Raw genomic sequence first — 22048 nt, forward strand, 5'->3', positions numbered from 1 at the left:
CAATGACTAGTACAATAAACAGTTTGCTACTATAAATAATATACACCATTTAAATGTTTCCATGGCATTTTCTCAGTATATAGATAAAACCTAATGTCAGCACGTCCATTTATTGATATTTTCTGGGCCAACGCTCCAAATAATATTACCACTTATGTGATTGTGAATTAGACAAGAGCCAATTAAAATACTTACTTAAGGTTTTTTTAGAGCCTTGAAGCGGTCTCGTCAAATGCAGTATTATCGTTTAATCTAATACTAGATCTAATACTAGAAAATGTATAGCGTCTTTTAATTTGCAGTTAGGATTAGGATATATTAGTTTATTCGTCTCAGAATTCTTATTTAAATTTAAATCTTTTATTTAAATCAGACTGAGTGTCATTACAACCCTTCGAATATTATCAAAATACTGGAGAAAGATTATTATATTTTACAACATTATACTGATTACACATTGAGTTCCTGAGCTATATGACATTTCAAAAATGTATTCCACAATATTTGATAAGTTTCCACCTAAAATAGTGTACAGGAAACCTTTTAATATTTTATTAGCCTTATTCTACTATAATCCATATTCGTCATTAATCATCATTAATCCTCAATTATAACTGAAAAACTTAATTAAACTCTCTTGAGCGCTACTAATTACATGGACATACCTTTAACTAAATTTTTCTACAGCTTCTTATCCCTGATCTAGCGACTATGGCCTAGTGCGCCTTCGGAATTCGATGTCCATAGTGCAATAGTCCTCGCTGATTTTTGGACCTTCTATACTTTCTTCTTCTTCTTCCTATACCACCTAGCCTAATAGACTTAATTATAGCTGGCGCACTTCAATTTTAAATCTATTGTGTATTTCCCTCTGTGTATTTCCCTCTGATATTTTTTCTTTTTGTGGATTATTATAAACAATATTTGCTGTATACCAAAACCAGCCCTAAATTACGATAGTTCCAATTATTAAAAATAGAAACACTGACTATTTGCAATAACTTCAGAGTTTTAGTGTAAAATATAATAAACAATATCATGGAAGTTACAATTAAAAGATTAAAGGAGATCCGCTGTTGCCACACATCTCAATAATTTCGACAGATATGCTATTTGCGTTTAAACTGTTACAATAATAACAATAACTATTCACAAGGCATAGAAACAACCGCTACTAATATGTGGAAACATGGACAAATATAAGGGGATTTCACATACGTCAAGAAATATTAACTTATTTGAAAATGGTCACACGCCAGATGAAAAAGTAGTGGATAAGCAAGAGCAGTGGGAATATATATTTCTTGAAATATTTACTGTATTAAATAACACGTGGGCTGAAAATGCTGGGACTAACATATAGATGATGATAGTTTTATTGCATTCACGGCATTTTGATTCAGTACTGACTTTCAAAAGAAAACTGTTAAAATTTCATGATATTCTACTCATAGGTTTGTTAGTTATTGTGTTAAAAGTGACACTACTTTTGTTATTTTCAAAACAATGGATAAAAACAATTTCGTGTTTTAATTTTACACAAACACTTAATGGGAAAAATATCGTACAAGCGAAGCAATGGCTTGAGAAGGCCTCCGCTCCAACAGATACAGCAATAAAATATGGGTTTGCTGACTTCAAACCTGATAGTAAAAACACCTATGATGAAGAACCCAGTGGACTTCCAAACGAGGTGGTAACACTAGAAAATTGCAAAGAGAACACAAAATGGTCTTGAATGATCAAAAAATGAAGCTAGGTGAGTTAGCTAATTTCAATAAATATATCAAAAATATAAAAAAATATAAGTAAATATATCAAAAGAACGTGTTGGTTTTATATTGAGAAAGCTCTGTTCAAAGTGGGTGCCGCATTTGCTCACTGTTGGTCAAAAACAAAAGCGTATTAATGATTCTGAGCAGTGTTTGGCCATATTTAAACGTAACAAACCGGAATTTTTGCGTCGGTGTCTGACAATGGATGAAACATGGATCCATCACTTCACTGATGAACCTCGACCAAAGCACCCGAAAACTCAACAATCGGTTGGAAAAGTTATGACCTCGGTATTTTGCGTTATTGGAGCCTTTGAAGACCGAAATTGCAAAGAAGCAACCGCGTACGGCAAATATTTTTTTTTCATCAAGACAACACACCGTGTCACAAGTCAATGAAAATAATAGCAAAATTACATGAATTTAACTTCGAATTGCTTAATTGCTTGAAACATCCACCGTATTTTCCAGATATAGCTCTCAGCGACTACTGGCTGTTCGGATACTTTAAAAAAATGCTCACCGGCAAGAAATTTCGCTTGAACGAAGAGATTATCGCTGAAACTGAAGCCTATTTTGAGGCCAAAGATAAATCATTCTACAAAAGTGGAATTATTGTAGGGCTCTTGATGGGGATTACGTCGATGAATAAAGTCAATTTTAAACAAAAAAATAACGCGTTTTCTTTGTTACACCCGGGAGGTCCTGTTCATATTTTCAGTTCAGTCCATATCTTATATTTGTTGCATTATATTAAAACTAATGTTTTAAACATATATTTGTTGAACATATGTTCTGTACCATATTTTTACCAATTCAATAATGAAGACCTGTATCTGGCATTCAAGTAGCTTATAGCGAATTATAAACCATACTCTATCAGAAAATAACGATAGTCGTTTGGACTTGCTTAACATCTATATTATTTATTTAAAAATAATTAATTTTAAAAATCTTCGGATCAAGTTTATTGAGTAACATAAATTAAATTCAAGTAGTTTAACAAGATGTTTGACTAAATAAGAAACATATTTACAATACATATCAATTTACACAAATTTAATCTAGTCATCATCAAACTACTACACTTAATTTTATCATCAAATCCTTACTAGACCGTCCATTAATTTGTTGTAGCATTTCTATTTCGTACCACCCGTATCGGTTTGGTAATCTATTAACTACTCACGAAATGTATGATTCCTAACAATGATAAGATCAATGCATATCAAATAAGATCGACAAACGTCGATTTCAAACATTCCTCACAGTCATAGGTGTTTGTGCATACCTAAAATGGAAACAATTACACAAATAGCAAGAAATTATTTTTTGGATGAATGTTCAGATTATGAATGTAAAAATGAAAAATATAAAACTTACTCTCGACATCTAACTCCCTCTGAATTCAAACTATATCCACATTTCAAAGTAATCATTCTTGTAAAATTGCATGGTGAAATTTTCATTCCCATTTCAGGAATATAACTAATATATTAAAAAATTATTTAAATATATACAACATTTGTAATATTTTATAACTATACTATTTGTATATATTCTTAAAAGGGCATAAGCAGGTTGGAATACAATAGCTGCATTGTTGGGATTTATTATAGCGGCATGGAGAATGTAGATAACCTAGAACTATTTCAGTAATTCAGAAATTCAATAATTTAAATGCCTGAAAGCAAAATATAATGCTGAATAACAAAACGGGTTTAAATGGCTTAGAGAAACAAATGATTTATATACGGAGCCAAATACGTTTGTTAAATTGGATACGATTTTATTGTACCTTAAAAATGGTGTTGCATAATTTAAATACTTATTTAGTTTTAACTAATTCGACAAAATGATAAATCAAGGCTGTTAGGCGTCTATCAAATTAAAACACTATCAAATGTTTGAATAATAATCTGTCAAGTTGTATTATGTAAGTGATTATTCACCTGTTCGGTTTTATTGGTACATAAATTAAAAGAACTTGAAATGTGTAATATTTATTTAAATATATGTAACTGGATGTAAAATTTTACATAGATGTTTTTTATAGTATAAATTATATATACTTGGTTTCCTTTAAAAAGTTTTAAAGGTTTTTTTAATATTTTAAAAACCTTTAAAAATTTTTCGAATAGTTCTAGGTTATCAACATTCCCCTTGATGCTACCACAAATTCGAACAATGAAGTAATTATATTTAATTAAAATTGAAGTTAGATATACAGATGACTTCGCGGTAGCTTACTCTTTTTATTAATTATGTACATTATTTGTGACGAAATATTATTTTCTAGGATGTATCAGTTCTGTGTTGATTGCGTAAGTAATCTTATTATAATAATAAAATAATTGCTTAAGTCGATAAATATAGCCCTCCATCGTCACACAACTGCAATGAATCTCTCCAAAATGAATTAAACAATGCCTGTTCAATAATCCATTAAGAAAGACAATTTTATATAGAAAATCCAGTTTATATGGTAACTGTTAATAATTTGGACTTAGACTTGTTATTAACTTAGATATATTTTTATAAAATCAACTTGTCGGTCGATTTTGCCCCTTCTCTTTCTTTGGCAAGTTCCAATTCATAAACCTATGATTTTTACCTCTAAATTATCATAGCTTACCTATATGTCGTCTATGGTTTAGGAAAGATAACTCATGAATACAGAAACCGATTAAGATTACGCCGAAAAAGCGTTATAATATTTACTTCTATTATTCTACACAGGGAGCTTTAATTTTCTCTGGTCAAATTAATTCGTGAATTTTTTAACCGTTCAGAAAGTGGTTGCATCCATTAACATTAACTCTTTTAGACTTAAGTATTTTTAATGCTTAACAATGTCAGTGAATAATTTTCATTTATCAATAAAAATCGTAATCAACAATATAATTGTTTATGCTAAATCAATAAATATAAACTTACCACGAATCTATTATAGTGCCTGATATCGTAATAATCTTTATGTTTTAGTCGATTATGAAACTTACGTAAGAAATGTATAATGTCAAATAGAAATCTGTACAAACGTCAATGTACCTTTCGTCATATATTTATGCACTATTTAATAAGCTTAAACTTCCTATAACGAGTCAACTGTTACAATTTGTTAAATATATTAAATATATATTATAAAAATAAAACATACGGTATATGTAGCTTTTTATAATATGTGAATTGAATAGAATTTGTTTACGATTCAAATAATTAATTAAATTGTGAATTTTATATAAAACAATACATGTACTAAAATAAATAGAAATATAGCCAATTATATTGTTTGAAGTCATTTTTCAACTCAACAATATCAATTTTCTGTATGACTAAATATTAATTTGTGGAACGTTCACGATGTCACTGTTTTCTTCTAACAATTTTAAGAATGAAAGTCATGGGGCTGAAGCATTTTTACTATCAACTTATTTAATTTCATATAGTTACCTCTGTAATGCCCTTGGAGTCATTGTAATTGTTATGTGATTCATTGGTGGTAAATTTCAATTTATTTTCTGTTAAATCTAACCGTGCTCGATTTATTAAACAATATATCTAAAATAATCTACCTCGATGCAATCTGGTGCGTTTACTATAACGCATTAGATTCGTTGATCAAGGTTTTTCTCAATAAAATAATCAATTTACTTTAACTAACTATTGTTTTTACTTTAAAGTACATTTGGAACAACTATAAATTTGTTTTTTTTTACTATAATATTTGTTAACTTATATTATTCCAAAGACTCAAACAAAAAATAGGGACACCAGCGAAAATTAATTAAAATCAAATACACTTATTTTATACAAAAAATTAATATTCTTAATAAGTACAAGGCTAATACATATATAATTGTATATATTTTCTTTCAATTTTACACACCGTTCATATATGATTTCATAGCCTTTTTTATCTATATTTATCTTACACCTAAATTCCATCGCCCTAATGAATATCTGTTTAATAGCATGGGTTAATAAGTGGGACGTCCAATTTAGACGTATCTATTTTTCCCATTTCACTTCATTTTATTTTGCATATTAAGTTTTACATATGGTCAAGCATTATCATGTTTCAAAACCTCTTATTGTATAAAAATTAAACATTTAACTCAAACCCATCGATTACAATATATAGCGATCTCCCATTATATTTTTGTTTGATTTGGCGATAAATTGAAAATTATTGATAAAAAAACTCAACAATTTCTATTACTTAAATCAGCTCTGTCATATTTTTCTATAAGCCATCGATGTTTAGCTACTACCGATATTTATAAATTAAAGAAAGTTGCTGCAATTGACACTTATTAGATACAAAATTAAAATCAAAGGGCATTAAAGAGAGAATTTATATACTCAAATCGTCAATATTTCAAAGTTATGTTATTTCAATATGACGTTTTCATCAGTTAATTTTAACATAATATATTGATGAGATTTTTGTGGAAATAAATATAATATTTAAGTCTCGTAATTTTTTTTTTACTTAGAGGTTTTCATTTTGTGTTCCGGAGTCCGGAGTAATTTTTTTTAATCAAGTAGAAAATAAAACATCTCATTCCATTTTCATATTTTCTAGTTTCTATTTCCTAATATGTTCTAATTGCACATTTTAATATTACCTAAATTTAGAAAGAACCTTTTTATTTTTTAATGTACGAACTCTTCAATGTAATATCTACAAAATATATTGACAAATACATATTACTATTTATTTTTAAATTACAATTTCTATACTTAACAAATATGATAAATCCACATTACTAGAATAAAAAACAGTTAAAACTGGAACATATTTAACTAAATAATATATTAGGCATCTTAATTGTCCATTTTCTATTCATCATTCGTCATTTCATTTGATCATATTTTGAAAAGCAGATTTTGCATTTTTTCCCTTTGAGTTCTATTGACTCTTTACATCTACCAAAAAAAGGCAATACCTAATTATTATTATTCTTATAAAAGTGTCAATAAAAATTTCAAATAACATTTTTTATTTTATTTAAATTAAAGTCTCACGTAATTTTTGATCTCTTTGGTGTTGTATCACATGCTGCTTGTCTGGCCGAAGTTGCAAGCGCAGATTGAGTTATTGCTATGTAATCTACATAGGAACGCATGTCAAATTTTTCATTTCAATTTTAAAATCTCACAATTTACCTATTTTAAAAACATATTATATTCGTACTTTTAGATTTTAATGTGGATTAATTAAATCAATTATTCAATTAATTCGGTAGTTTCGATACGGTGTTGATTCCATGTTTTCCATTCCAATCTCTAATTCAATGTACATAGATCATAATGAAAGACTTATTAGAGATATTTATATTAGAACAATACCTTTTCTACTCTAAGCGCTTCCAAGAGATTCTCTTCAGTTTGTCATTGCTGTGTTTTGAAAGTTATTTTTAGTTTAGAGCAGGTTTAGTTAATAAAACCATCATATCCTCGAATGGAATATATTTGTTCGCTGGTGCAAGAATAACAACAAACAGCTGCAAAATTAATGCAATAATACAAAAAATTGATTCCTAAAATATGCCTCCTACAAAAACACTTTATTTTAATATAAAACGTTCTAGCAAGCAATAATCTCTTAGTAGAAGTTGCAAAATCAATCGTAAATAACCACGCATGTTATTTTTTTAGATTCTAGATCAACTCCGTATGCGAACACAGAATTTTCTTTGGCATGACGGTAGATGGCAAGTTCAAGTGGAAAGAGCATGTTACAAAAACGAGTAGAGCTTTGTACGACTGGACGATAATCCGACTTATCACTTCATAACAAATTGTTATAATATAAACAAATTTGGAAGTGTGAACTTTACAGAACGCAATTGTAGATTGGCACAAATAAATCCAATATTAATACGATCCAAACTTATCAAAACAAAGTTCTTCGCATCATTGTTAACGCCTTATGGAATATTAAAAAATCATTTACAGATTAAAAAAGGCCTTCACAAAGGCCTAACAATATCAACGACCAGCGAAGAAATCAACTGGTTTCCAAAAAAAAAAAAACATAAATTCGATTGAGTGAACGTAGAAATGTCGAAGAACTACAACTGCTCAACAGCAGTGGACCTACGCGAAGGATGGAGAGACCAAAACGCTGTGAAACAATGTACTTAACCTATGTGTCAAAACTATGCCGTGTGAAGTACACCAGTCTCCTGGTCTGAAACCTTAGAACCTGGACTTTAAGACCAATATCATGGAAAAATACACTAGATAGCCAATTGTTAGTTGTAACATGGGTGCCGTGAGCTGTTTAAATTAAAAAATATATATATTAAGAATCTCAACGATCCATTCCTAACAATAACTACCTTTAAATGCATTAAGACAATAGCTAAATTTTACTATTAATTTTAATATCACTGATCTTAAAGGGCCATTTAAAAAAGAAATAAAATATTACCACTTACTGAAAAGATAACTAACTACACACTAAATGTAAATACGTTTTATGTTATAACAAACAAAAATATTATATTTAATAAAATCAAAAAATTAATTTCTAAAATATATGAGATTAGAAGCTTTATCACATAAAATACTTTAGCCCTAAATTCCATTAAAATGTCTTCAAAAATATTTAACAAATTGCAGGGGTCAGATGTTAGCGTTGTTAAATGTAAATTATGTTACGAAATAGGTTAGAAGTTAAAAGAACTCCGCCTTTACTGGAAATTCTTTAAAAACTTTACTTACTTCAATATTAAGTTATTGATAAAACTTTACGCTGTAGTTCCTTTATGCTATGGAAATATTTTAATACTATTCAGAAATAATCACACCGGAGTTTAATTAATATTTTATTGCTTCCTATCATCATTATAACTTTATAATTATAGATATATAAATGTTTTTGTTAAAAAAGTACATTACATTACGATTAACATTTTCGATGTGATTTTATTAAACTATATATAATTCTTATGGTTCCACATTGTTTTACAATTACCGTTAGTTTTAATTACACACATATTTCTATTCGATAATATACGGCGCAATTGGATACGAGATTTTTTAAATTATTTAATTGACTGTTATTAATTAACCAGGCGGGATTCTGTAAAAGCCCTATACCTCTATGTTGAACGTTGGCTTAATACTTGGATTTTGAAATACGTAATGAACATATATTCCATAACAATGAACCAAAAACCGATTTTTAAAATGTTTATAAGCATGTTGTTTGTCGTTTCGTCATTCCAAACAAGAGCCTAGGGAGTGGTGTGTATCCAGATGCTAAGAAGTTATTACTATTGGTTTTTTGACTTGGAAGTGTAGTTGGTGTTATCAATTTTTCCTTCTCAAAATTTTTTTGTATTTTTTACACACCATAGAGATATTTAGCATCACTCACATTTTAAATTACCTAATTTTAAAATTTTGTAAGGGATTATTCTGTAATAAGACATATCTTTATCGTTATCGTTATCACATGATCTGTAATTATATTTATTCAAAAATTAATCAATCTCAATTTTAACACACATATTTCAATAGAATTTATGCAAATATACGGACTAACTACACGGCATATTCAAGTACTTGTGTTAAGATTGAGTTGTACAACGAGTGAAATGTCTAAAAATAGACATTGTCCAGATTGGGGGTCTTACCTTCAATATCGTTTTATACCACCGTTCACAAGTCGCCACCTCTTTCCATAAAATAAAATAGGCTTAAAAGTGAATTAAATATTTATTGTTTTCAACCCTTTCATATTTTATAACTGACAGTGTCGGTAGGATTCCGAGGAGATCATAAGACTGTTCTCCTCTGAATTAATTCAATTAACTGGTTTTAAATTAGTTATTAAAAAAAGAAGACAGGTTGGCGTTGGATTGGCAGTCGTTCCACACTCAAAGCTTTCCTAAGTGTAGTTAAGTGGAGTTCGACCAAAAGTATCGCAATTGAAGCGTAAGGTCACAAAAGGTGGATAGAATGTGCTCAAAGACTGTCATAAATTACTATAATTATTAAACATAGTGACCTCTAATTCGTGGATTTCCGGCAGAAGCACTACAGTTCAGGGTGTAATGAGACAAAAGGCGAACTGAAGTTGCTCTGAACTAACACTGTCCACTGGAATTTGGACAGAAACTTGCAGTTTAGGGTGAGTAGCCACTAAAGGCGGATTGTAACAGTTCAGTATCTCAGCCGTTGACTGGTAGAATGTGGAGACGACAAAACTTGGGAAACCATTCTATACAAGGATACAGGCAATCAGGCGAACGAAGGTAAAGGCAACACTCAAAAATAATTTTACAAATATAAGCTGTTCAGACAGCACAAAACCACGTCCATACCTGTGGTTGTTTCTTTAGGAGGGAGATGTTACATCCCGTGATTTTTGATTACGTATTTTCCCAAACACTATGTAGCACTGCGCAGTCAAGAGGTTGTGTTAAGATCGAATGATCCAACGACTGGGATATAGGTTTTTCCTGTTTTTACCCTCACTGTTATTTTATACTACTGTCATGAAATGATATAGTTTTAAAAGGAAATTAAATATTTTTGTATATATTAAATAAATTGTTTTAAATCCCTTTATATTTTATAACTTTTTCTTTTTCTAATAATATATCATATCATATATACACAACAACTAAATTAATTATAACGAACATAATGTGCATGAATTCAAACAACATTAAAAAATCGAATAAATGGTAAACAATGCAAAACAAACACCGATGTTACAATTAGTATTCCATGGATGATAATTCACTACTACAAGCTTCCTGACTTAATCAAAATAACATGAAAAATAATTATATGTAAATTTAATAGTTGTTTACTTTAAACAAGCTTATTAAAAAACAGTATTTGTAGATTTCTAATAAATTTTTTATCCTCTAAGGATAAGTATTTTACTGTAACATCTCATTTATCAAAACACTCTAATTTTCTAATTGCTGAATTTTTTGTTTTTGTTTTTTATGTTTTTTTTCTTGTTTTTTATGTATTTTCTACGCCACATTTTTTTTCCCTTTCTGAATTTCAATTTCACATCCGAAAAATGATATGTCAAGCCACCATTTAGCAAAACTTATATTTTCCCTCTAAAAAGTAATGATTAGTAAACATTCCAGATTATTTTTAACGATTGTTTTGAAAATAACCAGAGCTATTGCAATAAAGCCTTTCAATCTCCTAAACCAGTAAGTGTATTCAATTGAAGTTTTAGAGATACGTTACATATAAACTCCGATTTTTTCCAAGCCAATTTTTTTTTCAGAAAATAATTTGTTTAGATATATTATTTATGTTGAGAACTTATTGATATGAGTTCGTAAATCGTTTCAAAGAATGGTTAGGTTTGTTATGGTTATGTTTTTTTTTGATGTGGGATCTATATGCCGCTCAAAAAGAGAAGCGGAAATGATGGTAACAAATATATTAATAAAATTATATTATTGTTTTTATATTATTATTTACCTTTTTGGAATCGTATTACTATTTTTAGATAATTCCCAGTATTTTGATCAGCGATATTTAATACTGAAAAGGATTCTCTTACTATTGCGATACTGCCCGCGAGAGCATGTATGTATTTTATATTTGTGATTGTAATTATAAGTGTCTCTAGGCAACATAGTAAAATTTGAAAAGGAATAACTATAGTAGCCCCTCTGTAATTGATATGTAAGACTGGCCCCTAAGTTGAATGAGAAAACTTGATTGAATTTTTTGATTGATTCGAAGCCAGCAGTAAGTCCAGATAGAATTCCTCCTTTTGGTAAAAGGAAACTATACATTATAATAAAATCAAATATATTAAATGAAATTTGCAAAATTTTATTATTTAGTTAGCCCGAAATACTCGAATCCCACTTTTATCTTATTATTGACTAGATGATCTGGCGAACCTCATAGAGTCTATAACTATTTTGGAAATTTTCTCTAACAATAACAACAGCCATTTCGTCTATTTTGGTGTATTAAACCTTTTCGGGTGCTCGCCAGTAGATGCTTTGGCAGGCCGAATGACGATATTATTACTGTAAGATGGCATTCGATCTTATCGATCTAATCTTCGATTTTTTATTTATTACTTATTTTGTTGTTATTTTCATGTATTTGTTTATATAAATTATATAAATTTGAGTGTTACAAAAGTTAATTCTCCTAACAATTTGCTTTTAGGCAAGTGACCCAATTTGGAATCAATTATATAAGGTGGTGAAAAGTCCCGCTAATTTTATTACGGATAAATATACGCCAGAAGAATGAACAGAAATAGTGACAATATTTATTGAAAATAATCGGGACTTTTGCGATACCTTATATTTTTGAATGTTTGCCAAGAAGAGGTTAGAATTATTTCCCATCTCAGAAACTAATGGATGTAATAGTTCTGGCGATAGGACCAATTTTACTTTTCCACCGTAGAACATTTAAGTACATAGAACGCTGTAAATTACTTCCTTAGAATATTTTAAGATAGTTTTAATCAGTATTCAACATTTTAGTCGCAAAATAAATATTCGTAAATATTTGACAACCAATAATAATGCCGATCCTGCGTACACTGAAAGTGTTGTCATTAACATTGATACTGGTACTTGTATGGGAAAACAAAATTATTGCCTTAACTATTATTCCATATTTTCCCACCATATTAACGTCTTATGGACTTCTACAAATATTGCAAAACTAAAATTAGCCAATTATGTCCAGCTGTTTTCAAGTTTCAATGAGATTAAAGAACAACAATTAATATTTATATAAATAGAAGATTAAAAAAATGGATATTCAATACTATAAAATAGTATATGGCCATCTGCTATATTTATCATGTTATCACACTTATTTTTCTGGCTGCTTTTATCTAGTTACATTTATCGTTATTATAAAACTCATATTATATTACTATATTTTTGACATTGAGATATTTAATTTTGATGTTTCAGAGGACTACGCGCCATAACTATTTAAACTTAGTAAGACTAAAAATAGATTACTGTTATACTAATATAAAACACAAAAACCATATTAAACTGTTTAAAAAACTTAACTAAGTTATATTTTGTAATATGTCTAATTTGTAATTGAAATTATTCTTATCATATTAAATACATACGTAGTAATTAGCCATAACGTGCGTATTTCCTAAATTATGTTAGACATGTATTTTTAATCTTCCTAATGATGTATCATAAAATTAGCATTTAAAAGGATGGACACCTTTTCGACAATGATAAAAATCGAATAATGCTTTATCATGCGGTTTGGTTTTATATTGTTAAAACAAACACAATTCAATTACATTTTGTACAAGACACGTATGTAATAATAATATATGCTGAATCATTTTAACTGCTGTATCATATCCTTATAAGTATGGGCAGTATTTCCATAGTTGGACAATACTAATACATAATAACAATATATAATAAGTGAAATATGCATTTTCAGATAAATGCATATTAACACTCTTGCGGTTAAATTACTTTACCCTGTACTGTAGATATTTATTGTTTTATAACTTTAAATTATAATTATCAATACGGTGATCATAAATTTTTATTTAATTAATTATATTTAATTTAATATGAATAAACATAGAAGATAAAGATTTAAGTGTATATTTAAAAGATAATTAAATTACATATACATTTTGTTTTCAACAAAATCGTTGACTGACTCCAGTATTCCGCACCATCTCACATTCACACATGTGTTTTAAGGGTCCCTTCTTCATGTTTTATCGAACATACACGATTTTTTTTAAGTTAATGTCCCATTTTTTCGTTGATCTAGTGGGTTTCTCGGGATTTATCTTTAATATTTTGCGTTTGAGATTCCCTTCTAAAATATGCTGGTCGTCATCTAGTACAATCATTCATAAAAATCCAATTTTTGTTGCTCGTATTTTTCAGTACTATAATGTAATATATTATTCAAAAAGGTGGAAGAAATTCAAAACAATTCCTTTTAAAGTATATCTACAAAAAATCTGCCAAAATATTTCTATAGTCTATTCAATAATCAAAAATATATCATATTATCATCATACATCACTAAAATTTATAACGTCAGCCCGTCGCTACGTTGCTGCATCAAATTGGACTTTTGGTTTATATTATTTGCCGGTTTTTATAACATCTAATTATTATCATTGACGTTTCTGTCTATTCCGACGCATCAGAAAGCATCTTGTCTCTTAGTAACTACGGAAAACGAAAAGGAAAAATCAGTTCAAAGTTTAAAACGAATTTTAGATTTTTACAAATTATATCTGGCTATCTATGAGGTGCATTGGGCTGTTTTATTGTACGGACAATATTTTTTATATAATTTTAGGCACAAAGGCTTACTTAATATTTCTAGTTTTTACAGTTTTAAAACAATATAGTTGAATGCATGTTGAAAATTTAAATGTCAAAGATGATACGAACTTGTTCCGAATTTGTGTTGACATTTTTACTTCAGCAAACCCTGTGTTAAATCATTATTTTACAAATGAATTCGACGACCACTAAGTTTTATTAAGGGCACATGGAACAAATTAAAATTAGTTATTAACAATCTATTAATATTCCCTTAATACTGTTCTTAAAATCCAGGCCTAAGATTTCAAATTCAAATTTAATTGTTTTTGTTGATTGTTTCAGTGGGCCACTCCACTTAAGTTTAAAACAGGAAACAGTTTATACATATAATTTAACTATATTAATTAAAAGGATTTTTATCTCTTCAAACTTCGGATAAGTCTACAGTGGCTGAGTAGTTGTACTATTTCAATGTTTTTATGTTTTTGCAATCTCACTTGGCATTTTTCAAAAACCGTCTAATTTCTGCGCTGACATAGGTATTTATGGATGTTCTCATTTCTCCATGGAGCGTTAACAATATTCCGAAAAATGTTTGTATCATATTAATATTGGATTTTTTGAGCATTTATTTTAAATGAAAAAAGATAAGGCAAACAAAAAAATCTCTATTTCAGTATAAAGACTATTAATCCTTCGATATTAACGTGTAATTTAATAGATATTTAAAGTTTTTGTATTAGGTTAAGACCTTGCTAGAATACAGCATGACTTTCATTAATATGTGTGTTGTTTAGACTCATTCTACCTTTTATGCCCCAGTGAAATGTAATGCCTAAACGTTTTTGTTTCGAATTCCATACTCTTATATATCTCCAAAGTTACAATTACACTACCAGATTTTATTTACATAACCAACTGTGTATAAAAACTAATGTTAAATTAATTACAATCTATATATAATACTAATTAATTGATAAAATCATTTAAATTGTAAACATGACAATAGTTAAAATTATCTATTTCCTTGTTTTCCAATCTTTTAATTGAAATTGATACGTTTTTGATCAATAAACTGCAATTTCTGAATTAATTTATATCGTTTCTACAACGTTACACTTGGGACTTTTTGCTTTCAGTCTAAACATATTTGACTAAAAAACGAAGTATTATATCTTCACAGAGATGTTAATAGTTGATCTTTTTGTATTAATATTTTGATAAAAACCAGAATTAAAAAGTTACCATTCTATCTGTCATTTTTCTAAGTAGTTTTCTTAACGTTAAGACAACTAGCGATTTTATTTGACTCAATTATCTTCACTAATATCGTAGTTTCCTCAATATCGTAATATCAAGTTTCTCGCCCTAAAGTATGTCTAATTGCAACAATAGATGGAAGAGGAAATGTTTATACCATCAACTATAATCTAATAATCGGGCCGACAATCAAGTTCAGGATGTTCAACTGATATGGTTAGGTTTGCGTTTGTGTTCTGTGTGCCATATATTTTTCTTAACTGACTGGAGGCGTCCTATCCCGTCAACTCCTTTAAGATATCTTTTAGATTACTTTTGAAATTCTTCTGCCAAATTTTGTAATTTATTTTATATAAAATACATTTCTATTTTTCTTCTCAATTACAAGTAAACTTTTTGTTTGCGAAAATTTTGAAAAATAATACCCTTTCTGCGATATTTCTATTTCTTGTTTTTCTCAGGCTCTAATCTCCTGAAATGAATCAGGTTTGTATTACACTCATATTAACAAACATTTATATAAGATAGTATTATTATTTTCCATTCAGTAATGTTTTATATTAAGAAGTAAAATATCCCTTTTCATCTTTAGGAAAAGATAACGAGACTATAATGATATGTGAGAAATTTCGAAAATACAGCTTCAAGGACTTTTGAAGTACGGTTATTTTAAAATTGAACCCGTAAAAAATATTATATATCATTCATTTGTTACTAGTTGCTGCTAAAATCAAAAACAGTAAACAAAAATATTAAACTATTATATTTGAGACTTTGATCTGTATAGAATATGTAATCATTTAAAGAAAACATTTTTAATTTATACAGTACAATCGGATGCATAAATAACAATTATCGATTTAACACTATTAGAAAATAACATTTTAAACTTTGTGGACAATAATCAAATTATTAGTGACGTTTGCCTTGTGTTCATCTGGTAATGAATTATTTAAAAAGTCCCAATCGATATTAGACAAAGGCGAATTTACTGTATTATTTACATTTCACTTTCAAAAACTTTTATTTATAATAATATTTGTCTTAAATTTCAGGCATTAGCAGCATTCTGTGCGCATTCAGTTTCAATATCTATTGGAATATGTCAAGGATATAGCGCTGTATGGATACCTCAGTTAGAATCATCTCATGAATTTGGAATAACTTCTACACAAAGTAGTTGGTTAGGTAAGTAAGAATGCAGTTATTAAACCAGTATTATATATGTAATCTAATCCAAATATAATTGAAGAGTAATGTAAAAACGATAATATAAAGGACTTTTAATTGGGACCACTCAAAGGGTGTCATGTCGTTTGGTTATGTTTATTTAACCGATTTTTTTGTTATTCAGTCATTGATAGCAAATGACGATGACCTCCTAAAATTAAAATTTTATTATTAAATTGAGAGCATATGACATACGTAGTGTTCAAAATTTGATATGTTCTACATAGTCATTAACTTGAAGGTTCTGACTCGCTTACCATTGTACGAGTACTGGTCTAAGACTACACATAAAATGTGAAATGTTGAAGTCTGTGAAAAACCGAGTTCTTCTAAATGGTGAAGAATTGACTTCATTGGGTTCTTCTATACCCTTTCAAGTATAGTGGTGGTATTCTCTGGCGATCTGGAATATTTTTTAATGTATCGGGGTTAGTTGTGTGGATACTGACCAGTTGTTAAAAGAATTATTTCATTAAAATCTCAAACGCGACTGGTTTCAATCCATTTCAATATCGACCCATATTTATTAAAATGCCCTCTACTGTCGATAACAAAAGTATATACAAACAACTGTACCGCCGTTAACAAAGCCAAATATTTAACTGCTGATTTAACTTGAAGTATGTTCAACATTACTCAGTTTTTTATTAATCTTAACTATTAAATATTACTTAAAATTAGGGTAATACTATAAAACATTGCTTCCTTATATGTGATTATCTTTATGCTGATTTAATTTGTTTCTTAATTTGTAATTTGATTCAATATTGTTGAAACAAATACCTACCTGATTTTATCGTTTCTTTCTCCAGTGAGTATCGTCTATCAAATGAATATCACATAGGAGATATACCGATTCTGATATTATTTTTTATCAAATTTGATCAATTATTATAAAATATCTTCGTTTGTACATATACCTTCATATTTAACACAGTTATATTAATGAAATTATTATGAAACATTTTAGCTGGGTGTTATTGACCTATAAATTAGATTTAAAGGATTTTTTTTTCAATTTTAATCTTTATAATGAAAAATCAGTACAATGTATTTTAATCAAATTAATTTAATAGCCGCTAATTTTTGACATCTTTCGAGAAACTTACCAATTTCATATCGAAACAACGATGTGTCTGTTAGAACGATGAGGTTGTCCACGAATAGACGTATTTTTAGGTGTCTTCATAAGAATTGAAGCTCTGCTCAAACAGGCCACATAGTAATCAGTAGGAGCAAGGTCTGAAGAATACGGCGATTGGGATAGTAGTTCTTATTTTAATGTTTCCAAGTATATTTACACCGGTTTTGCAAGATGTGGTCGATAGTTGTTATGTTAAAGAATAACATATTTATGTCTTTGATCGTATTCCTGTCGAATTTGTGCAGTACTCGACTCAAATACATCAATTCTGATCGACAGCGATCCCTTTTGATGAGGTCGATAGCAATCCCCAGAGTATTAGCTTGGAGCGATAGTTTTTCAGATTTGCCTATGCATGACCAGATGGAGCCCATAACTTTTTCGTTTTGGATTATTGCAATCGCAAATGGATTCACTTTCCCTCACTAGGATAGGATTAAAAAAAATCTTGCCGTTGAAACAGTGAACTTGAACTTGTTGTCACTGAAGCCTATCAGTGACGCTAAGACATTCAATTGGTTACAAATACACCCCATGCGACCTAATACACAGTAACCACATTTGTTGTAAAATATTTAAAATTAATTTATAGCCATATATTATTTTGTAAATTCTAGTTTCTATTCATTACGTATTTTGGTTTGCGCGTATGTGATTCATTGATTATAAACATTTTATCTGGTAACAGCTTAAGACAAGTGTTGGGACTTATGCTTTAGTAATATTAACTGCTAAATATAATTAAAAATAATAATTCTTATAATTATTAAAAAATATTATTTTAATTATAACCATTTAGAAACAATTTCATATATTAGTGTCCAAACCGATTTTATGATATTACAAATGTATTATTTTTAGTACAACAATATTAACACATATTCTAAAATGCCAATTAAGAGGTAGAGTGTAAATCATTATAAAAATATTTACAAATAACATCTTTCCAAAATGAAAGTACTTTCCCAACAAACGATGACTACATTAGAGTTACGTTAAGTAAAAATAGCTGCTGATCCTGTCTGCCTTACTCTCCTGTCTCTTTCTCTCGCATATTAACAAACTTTGAGAAGATCTAATAAACCTATTGCCACAAATTATAACACATGAGTTAAATGATGACCCGGAAGTACTTAATTTAAGAATTGCTTATTTTCTACAGCTATATGAAATAATATTACTCAAATCGTTATTAAGTTGTTCTAAAAAACAATTTACTTTATGCTTTGTATTGATTGATGTCTACTGAATATATTGGTAAAAAGTATTTAAATTATTTATAAAACTAATATACTACATTAATTTAAATAATAGGCTAAATAGTTCATAGTAAATAGTTAAATATTAAAAATTGTATTGTTTGTTTTTAGTTATTTATTATTAGATAATAAATATTAAGATTAATAAATTTTAACACATATATCTAAAGCATGATATATCAAGGTTGATCATTCGGTGAAATTAATTGTTAAAATACTTAAAAACGTTAAAATACCACATACAGAAATTGTATTGGGTAGAAGGTCGCGTAATGTTAATAATAATAAAAAAATTACAATCATCAATTAAGAACCTGTATTGAGATGATATTGAAAATTTCCATATGACACAATTTTACGAGATACGAAACGCCTTATGATTAATTAAACAGTAACACTCGGTGAAATCAAAATTCAATTTTTTTTTATTAAGATTTAGTTAAAAATTATGTTACTTTTTTATTAATTTAGTTAATAAATTTTGATTAAAGTTAATAGCTTTTATCAAATACTAGATGATCCGGTGAACTTCTATCACCTATAACTATTTTTCATATTTTCTCGGGCAATAATAATATCCACTTCAGCGATTGTCGATGAATTAAACCTTCCCGTGTGTTCCCAGCAGGTATTTTGTCAGGTCTGATGTTATTGTTGTCAGATGGCATTCGATCCAAGGCTGTTTCGAACATTTTTATTAAATCGTTGTTCCGGTGCAGATAGGGTTGTAGAGGGCCGTAGTTCCATAGTTCGCCACACTGTTGGATTGTGAGTACAGTGCTTGTTAATTCTCGTACTTGAATTATCCATAAACATAGTATTAATTGATGATCTGCATCTGATAGTGGTAACAGAACTCCTAGTAAGTAATAAATTTGTGATTGTATACAAGTATACAATTACAGATACAAATTAGAATGTCACTAAATGTACGGAATAACACCTTGAAATTTTTCTGTACATTATGTGTTTCATCAAAGTAATATGGAAACAATTATTATAATTTTTGAATGTTGGTTGAGAATCATTTCCTAATCCAGTCACTAATGAGTGTAATGGCAATTTTACATTTTCGTGGGCACAACATAATTTAGTAGATTCACCGCTGTATTTGAATGCCTTTCAATATTGGCAAACGATTGCCATTTCTTCACTGATTTGTTGGTACTAAAATCCATTTCCCGATAGAATTCCTGGATCACAGAAGTACTTTGTCTGCGGAATAGATAAATTCCATTGTGTCGTGCTTGCTTATTGTGTTTGATATAGATGCGTTCTAAACTTATCTAGCTTATCGAATGCAACATATCAAAACGACTACTATCATTTTTTCTGGTAATTATTGCGGTTAGCACATGAGTTAGCACATAACTCGGATATTTGATTGACCTTTGACTAACAATTGAAATAAACCTAAAGAAAGTTCTCACTCAGCCAATTTGTTACTAAATAATAGGTCAATTGAAAGGTCCCCAGCCCGGCACATATATGGGGCTACTAGAATTAAATCCATGTATGTTTTAGTTAGCTCTAGCCCTCAAAAGATGCGTGTATAAATTTAACAACTATCGGATCATTCGTTTGTGAATTATAGCAATATGAATGAAGCAACTTTTGTTATTGTAAAAAAATGGATGCAAAGGTATTTTGCGTGTTGACAAAATATTGCTTTTTGAAGGAAAAAAATACAATTGAAAAAAAACTTGGCTTGGTGCCGAGTTCCCGAACACTGCCCCAGGAAAATCAACCATTAAGGTTTGGTATGCTAAGCTTAGACGTGGTGAAATGAGCATCGAAGACGGTGAACGTAGTGGACGCCAAAAAAAGAGGTTGTTACTGACGAAAACATTTAAAAAATTCACAAAACGATTTTGAATGACCATAAATTGAAAGTGAATAAAATAGCAGACACTCTAACGATATCAACTGAATGTGTAAATCATATCATTCGTGATTATTTGGGTATAAGAAGGCTCTGTGCAAAGTGCGTGCCGCGCGAGCTCACTTTTGACCAAAAACAACGACGAGATAATGATTTGGAGCAGCGATTGAAGACGATCAAGCGTAATAAACCCCAGTTTTTGCGTCGATATGCGAAAATGGATGAAACATGGCTCCATCATTTCACTGCGAATTCCAATCGAGAGTCATCCGAGCGGACTGCACACGATGAACCCGCTCCAAAACGTGTGAAAAGGCAACAATCGGCTGGCAAGGTTATGGCGTCTGTATTTTAGAATGCGTATGGAATAATTTTCATTAAATACCTTGAAAAAGGAAGGACCGTCAACAGTGACTATTACATAGCGTTATTGGACTGTTTGAATGACGAAATCGCCGAAAATGTCTGCATTTGAAGAAAAAGAATGTGCTGCTTCACCAAGACAATGTACCGTGTCAAAAATTCATGAATTGGGCTTCGAATTGCTTCCTCATAACCGTATTCTTCAGATCTGGCCACCAGCGACTATTTCCTGCTCTCATATCTCAAAAGAATGCTCGCTGGGTTGAAATTTTTGTCGAATGAAGAGGTGATCGCCGAAACTGAGGCCCATATATAAAGTGATAATTATTTAGCTTACATTATATTTTCTTTCTTACAGTAACAGACATAAATTGTTACATATCATATGGCACCTTTTCCTTTTCTGTATTTATAAAAATAATTAACAGCTAATATTAGTATTTATCTTCGTCATGGATCAGGACAAGCAAAAATCGGAAAAGACAATATCTGGTGAATACAACTGTAGAGGCTGGACTTTCTACATGAAGACATGTAGAAAGTCCAGCCTATAATCCAAAGGCTCTACATGTCTCCTTATGCCTTTTTTCGATTTCCCAACTCAGGTCTAGCATCAATCATCACAACTAGCAAAATATAATTATATAAGTATTACATCCAAATATCATAATATTCCCACAAAATTGTGTAATGCTAAATCTTCAGTTATTAAAATAATAAGATATTGCAAAAATACCGCAATTAAATGCTAAATTTACCTAATTTGCTAACCATTATACGATTTATATAACTGATTCACTTTCAAATTATACCGAAAATCT

The 22048-nt window shown here is 29.3% G+C and overlaps 1 protein-coding gene across 1 annotated transcript in view; it reads left to right on the forward strand.

Moving 5' to 3' along the window:
- Positions 1 to 22048, forward strand: part of LOC143193903 (facilitated trehalose transporter Tret1) — a 57476-nt gene that overhangs the window by 16357 nt on the left and 19071 nt on the right. Inside the window, exon 3 of the mRNA XM_076400343.1 lies at positions 16405 to 16537. Within this exon, the coding sequence (XP_076256458.1) occupies positions 16405 to 16537 (133 nt within the window). The remainder of the gene's footprint in view (positions 1 to 16404; positions 16538 to 22048) is intronic.

This window comes from Rhynchophorus ferrugineus, unplaced genomic scaffold (assembly GCF_030347505.1).
Source record: "Rhynchophorus ferrugineus isolate W39M unplaced genomic scaffold, kcgeb_rfMv2 rfM3, whole genome shotgun sequence".
NCBI classification, from domain to species: domain Eukaryota; kingdom Metazoa; phylum Arthropoda; class Insecta; order Coleoptera; family Curculionidae; genus Rhynchophorus; species Rhynchophorus ferrugineus.